Raw genomic sequence first — 9418 nt, 5'->3', positions numbered from 1 at the left:
AGACATTTTGTCATTTTTGGACCATTTTTCTTGGAAGTTTCCCCTATTTTCATTCAACCCCCGGGGCGTCAGACTCGAAATTAAATCAAGAACCGGTGGCCTACTGTGTATTTCACCTCCCCCCCCCCCACTTTTCAAATTTTCATTGCAGAGCAAGTCATCCCCCACCTTTCCTCGCCCCGCTTCCCCAAATTTCTGGCACAAATTTACACCACCGACTGAAATATACCGAGAAGTGAATAGCAGGTATGATGAATGGCCAAAGAAATGGAAAAAAACAGAGAATTCTTCATCGGATTGAACATCAAGAAGGTCTACAAACATACAGGACACCTATATTAATTGCGCTGCTAGAATCTAAAAGATCTACCTTGACCAACTCGACAAATTATTTTTGATACTGCAGTGACCCGTTGCATGTGAACAAAGCACATGACAGGTTATACATCCGCGAGAAACCCCTTCAGTTGCTACCGCCAAGATGTCTACCCAAACAAAGCACATGCACAGTTTTCCCACCGGTTTCTCACCAAAAACATAAGACAACTTGCGATAAAAGTTATCATTCGGTGCGTGGGCTTTTTCCTGCAGTGTGCCCGCAATGTCCCTGCAATTCATTCATTCAATTTAATTCGCATTTTTCCTATGTGGTGTGCAGAAGGGGGTTGCCTTTTCCTTTTCGACTGAACAACCTACAAAAGGACAGCCCTGAGAGCAATACATTGTGCGGGCAACGTGGCAAAGAATTTACCGTAGTGCATGGAGGGACTGCTTATAAGTACGATTATCTGTGTTTCCAAAACGCAGGTTTTACCATCGTTTCAAATCTTCCGGAGAATATTCTTTACCCAGTTTGAAACGGTAAGACTGTGTTTTCACTTTCTTGTTATCGAACAGGACGCGTACGTCTGCCATTTAACCTCCCCGTGGTATAAGATGACCGTGTCACACACTGCATCAATGACCTCCAGTCTATTTCATCATGCACTGCGGTAAACACTGCAATAGGTCATCAGTACAAGGTCCTATTCCCCTACGCGCATTACAAACGCGTATATGCGTTAATTGTAAACATGTGCCCTTTTAAAATTGAGCATCTTTGCGGAAATAAACATGTTTCGCTTTTCAGAAAGTGTTACCACCCGATAAACGTGTCTTTGGGTCTTGTTAAACATACCCACATGTGTAATTATGTTTAAATTCAACAACACAACAACACATCAACATGTATTTGCTTAAAAAAAATAACCACTACAACGTGTTTAACTTTGGATTATCACCACTATAACACATTCATACCAGGGAGGCGTTTAGCAGGCGTTAAAACACGAACACTTGTTTTTAAAGTGTAAAGGATGGACAACCATGAGAAGCAATTAACATCATGACATGTATAACAAAAACATCACCAATCACTGAAAAGTACGGCAATATGATATTTCTGTTTTATTAATCTTGGTCGTCTTCAATGCAATAAGTTCATTACAATTTCATTTATGTTGGTTCCTGACTCTAAGCTATTCCATCAAGGCAAGAGTTTCCATGTTTATTCTTTTATAAATTATCATATTACTCGGTATTAAGTTGGGTAAGGATACTCAAGAGGGATATGAGTTTAAAGGAAGCAGTCTTTATTTGAAAATTTCAATTGGACAATTTTATTGGTATTCTATTAGACATTTGAAAACGAGGTATTCAGTAGACTGGATCTGCACGTCATGGATGGAGCATTGTATATGCAAATGATTTCTTGCGAATCAAATACTTGTTATGAATCATGGCCTTTTTGACATACACAAAGGAAATGTTTATGCCCGCATTCACTGCTTGGCATTGACGTGGATTGCCACAACGGGGTCGTCGTTGCCTGAGCCCGCGATGTCAAACTTTGCGAATCCGTTGTCGTCAACGAAGACCGTTGGCCCAGTGCATTTGTTGTTCTCAAAATCTCCCAGGATTATGTTGCAATAGGTGCCAGACGGCAAGCCCGTTTGCAGTGTCTGGCTCAGTTGGAAGTCCTCGTTGTTGATGACGATAAAGCCTTTGTTACCACGGCCGAACGCGATTTGGTAGTAGCCGTTGTCCCACCAGTTGGCAAAGAGCTGACCCGCTGTCACCCGGCGGAAGTCGACCATGTTCTTGATCTGTCTCCAGCGGTGTTCGCACACCCAGCCGTTACCGCAGCTATTGTCTGGGTTGAAGATGGGCGACTTGATGTCTCCACTGGATTCCTTTGGAGGACTTTCATCACGGTCGTTAAAAAAGAAGCTGCTCATCACTCGAGTAAAGCCATAAGGGTGAGCAAGCATGAAGGCGTTGGCCATCTTGTACAGCCTCGGGGTTTTGTGGGTAATAACACCACCATCCCTCTGGTTGTCATGGTTGTCGACAAATACCAAGGAGTTGTAATCAGGAAGGAAGCCCCACGCTTCCCCGAAATTCTTGAAATGGCTCAGCAGGTTATTCCGCCAGAATCCTTCTGCGAGCTTCTCCCCATAGTGGAACTCGGTCACTCTGCCGATGTCCAGGTATTCCCAAGCTGAAACAGGTTCCCATGAACGGTCAATTACCTCCTGGACGAAGAAGGGCCGGGCGTTGCTCGGGAAGCCAAAATTTGTATTGAGATTCTTCAGTTTGCCGTAAATTGCCTTGAGGTCGCCCGGCCACATGTGTTTGGCAGCATCTACCCGGAAGCCGGCCACACCAATGTCGATCAACTTGTTCAGGTACTCGGCAATCTTGTTCCGGACGTAGTCTTTTTCTGGCCACAGGTCCTTCAGGCCCAAAACATCGCAATCGCGGATGGAGTATTTGTCGTCGTAGTCAATGTCTCCGACAGTCTTGCATCTACCTTGCGGCCGATTGAAATCCCAGCTCGAGTAGGGCACTCTCCAAAAATCATAATCTGTGAACACAGGAAGAGGGGCAACAGACCAATTTAGACTCAACATGTGCGCGTACTCATCGCGGCAACGGCTGCTTGGTGTAAACGGGAAACCGCAGGCCCACATTATGCTTGAGACATTGACTTGAATTTCAATGTTGACCCCGCATGCCTGTTGCTTTTTGGCAACTTTTATTTTTTCCCCTCATTTTCCCATTCTTAAAACGGGAGTCCGTCTGTCTTTTGCGCTTCATATGAGATGATGACGTTTAACATATTCCCTGCCAAAGTGGTCCTGGTTCAAGATGCATACGTATATGTTTATGTATTCTTACACCCATGAATCTTATTATACATCAAAACTGTATTTTTAGCTTTTTTCACTTTCAAACTTGTTTCAGTGCTATTGAATTAATACATTTTGCTTTCTGGGAAGTTTGGAAAATCCTTATAATCTGCTTTTATTTGTTTGTCACCGGGAAAAAGTGGGGCAATGATTCAATAGCCCTTCCTGGTCAAAAGAAGGTATACATACACCGCACGCCCCGGGATTGGCTCCCCTGTACTTTGACAGGAATGGGAGTATTGATTCCAAACACATATAGCTCATTTTTGTGACGTAAGTTTTCCATTTTTCATCTTCAGCAAAGGTTGTCTGTTTATTGTGCTCTCGTAGATAAGTTATTTTATCACAACCCATGATCACAAAAAACCGAAAATTATTTGCGAATTTTTAAAAATAGTCCTACAGTCTAGGGGCGAAGCAATACACATATACAAAAATAATACTTCTACTTCGACTATTGTGATTTTGACTAAAGAAAACTGTGTAAGAAAACAAACATTTCAACATGTTATGCATATGAACTATACGAACTTTACAATTACATGTATGACTGATTTTTAGATATTACAATGGATATCACACAGAAGAACGTCACCCACCCCAGGGGCCGGTGTGGTATCGTGACATGTGACACCTCTGTGAGGAACACTTGCGCGTAACAGCAGCCATCCATTTTTCTTAAATTCAAAACAATGAGTGGTCTTCTCCCTTTTAAACTGTACCGATTAGTTTCCTCACGGACCTAGGGACTTACAAGACGACAGACACTATCACTGAGAAAGGAACATCATCTTTTAAAGTACTCACCTCCGTTTCCATCGGGATTGCTGGCCGCCATGTGGTTAATAACGGCATCCACGTAGATGCGAACGCCAACTTTGTAGCACCGGCTCACCATATCCTTGAACTCGGCTTCGTTACCGCTCCGTGAGGTGAGTCCATACCCGATGGGTTGGTACCGCTCGTACCACTGGCGCACCGGGTTCAAGATGATGTGTTCGTTAGGAGGGGACACCTGAACTCCCGCAAATCCATGAGGCCCTAACCAGCTGAGGATACGAGGAAACATGCTTGAAATTAGTACATCAGTTAGCTTACTAAAGTAAATAACACCCTTTTCAAAAACAGCATAGCGTTCTCTAGGAGATAAAGTTTGATGAAAAATTATAAGGCTTAAGGTTAAGGAATTTAAAATTTGTATGATTATTTATGTATGCCTTTACTTTTTTGTTTCTTTAAACTTCAATAAAGGAAATATTCAGCTGCCAACTAAATCACTTTCTCACTTAATTTCTCTACTGAAAGGACGTTTGTATGATTCTATCCCATATTTATTCTCGAAAATAGTATTATTATTATATAGCTTAAACACATTTTTTCTTTGGCCAGATTATGGACTTTAAATTCCCACCTTTTCAATGATCCATCGAAAGAAAACTGTTCGAAAGTCTCGCTTGAACAGTTTCAATGTTACTTTAACATAATCTTTGGACGATGAAGTACACTACAGGGCTTGCTTAGTATACTTTGAACGTGTTTTAAACTAATAGGGGGGGGCCTACACACGCAGTTTTCTTTTTTTAAATTTAGCTAGCTGGAAGAATTATAGGGCAGGATATTCATCAAATCTTCAACACCTGGCACTTTCTAGGGTTAAGTTTACTTGTTTTGAATTAAGTCAAAATTTATTTCATTTCTCTATACCACCTGATCAGATGAGAGCAGCGGTAAAGTGTACCTCTTGGTCATTACCGGAAAAGTAAAAGGCTATCCACAATGCAGGGTCTGGGATGCGATGCAATGTGTTGCGTTACACCTGCCGTGCACATTTTGGATTTTAATGCCTTGTTCGAGGCATCCCACGATATTGTGCGATAATCTCTTGCCGGTTACTAACTGGTATATTCCATGTTATCGATATCTTACACTGTCGTTAAGGTTAGTGAACCGGTAAAATAGGAATAGGGTTGTGCTTTTGACTTTAACAAAAATGGAAGGCGAAAAAAAACGAAATTCTTACTTTTCGCACTCCTTGGCGATATCTGTCCATTTCCAATTGAACAGGTGCACGATGACCTGCCTATCGTGCATGGTGTAGGCGTCCCACTGGGCAACAGCCACGCCCAGAAAAAGGCAAAAGAGCCAAATGGTAGCCATCTGAATACAGACAATTATTGGTCAGACATTAAGCGCACACAAAGCGAAACACAAAAACACGGTCTACATTGATTAGGCCAGCATTAACCTTTATGTAATGACTGTGTTTACCGCAGTGTCTGGCTGAATAGAATGGGGTTCGTCGTTTGGCGCGAAAAGGAAAAACAGCCCACGTACAGGTGGCGTTTGATCACAAAACTATGGTGTACTATTTACGACAAACATTTCTCTCTCTCTTTAGCCTCCCTCCAGGCGACGCAACTACACAACGCGACGGCTCTTTTGCGTCGTGCCGTTGGGTCGCACCGTCGCTTTCTTGCCATTACTTTTGTACACACACGACGCGTCGCGTCGTGCGTCGCGTCGTGCCGTCGCCCGTCGCGTCGTGCTGCCTAGGTCCTTTCCTGTTGCATTTTTTTCCGCCTAAACGTCGCCCCTTCCATCGCCCGTCGCGTCGTACCGTCGTGCGTCGCGTCGCACGTCGTGTCGTACATCGCGTCGCCTATTACGTCGCCTGAAGCACGACGCGACGCACGACGCGACATTAGCAGTTACGTTTTATAATATGAGAATCATGACACCTGCTTTACATTGTTTATTTGTTTACTAGTTTACGCCTTTTATTATCAGCTAACCAGTGAGAATTGATTCGTTTCCAGCTAATATAGTGAAACGTTTTCTCATGGTTTACGAAAATACAAATACCCTCACGTTAGAGAAAGCATCTTTTTGATAATGAGAAAAAAACAGGGATTCCATTTAACAGATAAACATTGTGAAAACTAGATATGAAATGAAATGAAAATAGATAAAGGGCCTCGCTTGAAGACGATCTATTGCTCAAGTTGGGGAAGACTTGGCTTGTCTTGACTTGGCAAGTAGCTGTAGAGTTTGCAGTAGAAAGGCTTGCAGTAAAAAGAACTTGAATGGGTGGAGAAGATATGTGGGCTATTTGATGTTTAGGGTTCAAGAGCACAGTCTTTCCTTCCCCTCGACTAAATCAGGTTTCGGAACGGAATTCATGTGGCTCTGGTCCAGGCCACCTGCTGTCCAGCAACGTATGCATGTGTAGTTCAATAGGCTTACACGGGTAATGTTTTTGCTTGGAGCAGGACAGGGACGAATTTGTTAGTATGGCAGGTTCGATGGAAGGAGAAATCACAGAGAGACAACAGAACAGTCTCTGTTCAGTCCAGTAGCCAATTGAAGTGGAAGGTCACTGGCTAGGGAAGTTATCAGCTCCTTCTCAAGGACTCTTGTGGCTGGTTGCAAGTTCTGCTACCAACTGCCCACACGCGCTGCCAAGCAACCCACAAAAATTGTATGCCCAAATTCTGGAGGAGTTAGGATTTCAAAAAGGGGGGAAGCAAAATCAATTCTATTACATAATTATTAGGAAGATCAAAATTAGAGCGGGAAAAGTTAAAACAACGTTGTGGCTAATGTTATTTATTTCCTGGAGACAAGGCTGATAGTTGGTCGTGAATCTCTTTCCAATCAAATTTGATTAAAAAAAAACAAACCTTTTCTTCAAAAACTCACTCTTCATGAAAACACAAAGTTAGAAAGTTAATATGCATGAAAAAGAACAATAACAGAAACAAGACCTGCTACATATTCGCTCTTTGTACGCTACCGCCATAGGCATGCAGAGCCTAGATCTGGCAGCTTTTTCCGTGTATGTTAGCAAGTAATTTTGGGCGTGACGTTGCGTTAGTTCTTCTACCATCTATACTATACGATTGGACAATATTTCAAAAGCTGTCAGTTCAAGGCTCTGCATGCCCATGGCGGGAGCGTACAAAGAGCAAATGCCATGTCCTGGGTGCATGCAGTCCACTATTCAAGTAAGAATTCTGCTCAGCTCATTGGCATTAAAAGCCCAGCATTTTTCTGAAAAAAGAAGATTGTTTGGCCCCCGAAATGGTGAGATTGTGTAAATTGTTGCCAGGATCAACTGCCTGGGTCTTTGAGCTATCCTATTAGAGCAGAATGACTAAAAACTACAACTGAAAAATGGTAATGCCCAAGAAGGTTGAGGGTTACCACTTGAAAAATGGCTGCAATCAGACTGCAATCAAGACGGAATATTCTGATTGTATTATAGAGCAGGCTCGGTGGTAACTTCCCGTGGTCAAACTTGCAGTCATACAATTGTAGACAAATTGTACGGGGAATCTGGAGTATTACTTAGAAATTACCGGGATGGACCACGGAGAAATACCGGTATCTATAAGATTAAAGTCCTATCACAAATTGGAACTGCATCGACAAGAAAAGAAATTAAAAAGAAATCATTGGCTGGATTTAAAGACTGACGAATTCTGGGCTTCCAGTTATTATGAGAGAGAAGTTCCTACATATGGTGATTTTCTTTTTGCTCTTTTTTCTTTTTCTTAATAAAATATGACAGAAATTAATCCTAATCGAGGAATGGATGAGATAAAAACAAGAACAAATCAACACCAAAGAGTAAATAGCGTGTACTTTGCAAGACATAATAGGCGACGCGATGCAAGACACGGCGTACGACGCGATGCACGACGGTACGACGCGACGGGCGACGGAAGGGGCGACGTTTAGGCGGCAAAAAATGCAACATGGAAAATACCTGAGACAGCACGACGCGACAAGCGACGGCACGACGCGACGCGTCGTGTGTGTACAAAAGTAATGGCAAGAAGGCGACGGTGCGACCCAACGGCACGACGCAAGGAAGCCGTCGTGCCGTCGCGTCGTGTAGTTGCGTCGCCTGGAGGTGGCCAGAGGGAGAGAGAAATGTTTGTCGTAAATAGTACACTATACAAAACGATGCCAGACACAATCTTGCCATTTCCTCCTGTGGAGGCTAACTTCCCTAGAAGATTCAAAACCAGGGTTTTATCAACAAAACCACTGCCTTTTTGAAACAGTACTAATCGTACTCATGATATGCTTATGTAGCAGTGTGTACAGCGATGACTATTATTCTTTCGAATCAATGCACTGCGGTAAAATAGGTGATACGTCATTATAGGGATATTCTCAATTCACGCTGTACAAACCTTCGAGGAGCCGACCGGATTACCACTGAATCAAGAAATTGCATCTTTCGTTGTTACAAAATACAAGCATAAATTCAGTTTTACCTTCCTCTTTTTGAAGTTCAGTTCCTGAAGTGGTGGACGAGATGAAATTTTCACTGCTCACAATCGCTTTTGTAGAAAATGAAACCCTCAAAAACAGCTGTCAGCGCGCAAAGGAAACTCAAGTTATATCGCTGATTGACAGAACATTGAGAGATACCACGTCATATTGGGCGTAAATGCTTACCATTACACTTTTCCCTCGGCGACAAACTAGTTCAGAAAAATTTTACATGATGTCTTAATGATTTGCATGGCGAAGGTTTCAAAGATCAAAGCGTATATACAATTTGACCGATGCTGTATGCGGTAACTAATGGATAATTGGCCGATAGAGTAGTAAAAGTTCTAACTGATAATTTGTCACCTGTCGACAGGTGTCGACGGATATTGTACCAACCCATAATGTATTAAAAACAACCGACAATGGATGTATATAGAAAAGGATGTGGATGTTTATCAACTCTGTTGTCGCTCAGTATGGATCGAAATTTGCTAGAAAATAATAAATTATTCTGGGGATTAATCAAACGTTATCTTGCCACCTGTAATTGTTATTTGTTTCCTATGCAAGTAAACTAGATAGGTTTGCAGTATCACAATGGAGATGTCTCTGTTTCTGAGCATGTGGGGGTACTGAAAAGAACCAGTGGTACTCAACGTTTCGGACAGTCTGCTCTGTCCGTCGTCAGGAGACTGTTTCCGATGCAGTATAGTGATTTGGTGGAACAAATGCGATTGGCCCTCACATTTCGGTCCCGCCTGATTAATGGCAGTTACAGGTGCAAGAAAGCTGTTGCTTGGCACCTCTTGAGATAGACAAGGGATTAGAGGTCTTATAAATTGGGAAAAGTCTGCACTTCTTGATAAAAATGTTTTTGACTTTGGCAAGTTTGGGGATAGCTA

The 9418-nt window shown here is 42.5% G+C and overlaps 1 protein-coding gene across 1 annotated transcript; it reads right to left on the bottom strand.

The window, feature by feature from the left end:
- Positions 1 to 1423: 1423 nt before the first annotated feature.
- Positions 1424 to 8639, bottom strand: LOC110987239 (pancreatic alpha-amylase-like). The gene is made up of 4 exons (XM_022249797.2): positions 8516 to 8639; positions 5251 to 5387; positions 4038 to 4279; positions 1424 to 2905 (listed from the first exon to the last, which is right to left on the bottom strand). Exons 2-4 carry the CDS (start codon positions 5385 to 5387, stop codon positions 1821 to 1823), a joined length of 1464 nt encoding a protein of 487 aa, XP_022105489.2. The 5' UTR covers positions 8516 to 8639; the 3' UTR covers positions 1424 to 1820.
- Positions 8640 to 9418: the final 779 nt, after the last annotated feature.

This window comes from Acanthaster planci, linkage group LG12 (assembly GCF_054643075.1).
Source record: "Acanthaster planci isolate LZ-2023a linkage group LG12, COTS_SCS, whole genome shotgun sequence".
NCBI lineage: Eukaryota > Metazoa > Echinodermata > Asteroidea > Valvatida > Acanthasteridae > Acanthaster > Acanthaster planci.
Note: the sequence above shows the minus strand (reverse complement) of the source record. Positions and strands in the feature narration are given on the sequence as shown.

Excerpts from the sequence above, each read along its gene's own strand:
- LOC110987239 (XM_022249797.2), bottom strand. The coding sequence starts at position 5,387 with ATGGCTACCATTTGGCTCTTTTGCCTTTTTCTGGGCGTGGCTGTTGCC. Across the intron at positions 4,280-5,250 it reads ATCGCCAAGGAGTGCGAAAA|CTGGTTAGGGCCTCATGGAT; the intron begins GTAAGAATTTCG and ends TCGTATCCTCAG. Across the intron at positions 2,906-4,037 it reads CAATCCCGATGGAAACGGAG|ATTATGATTTTTGGAGAGTG; the intron begins GTGAGTACTTTA and ends CTGTGTTCACAG.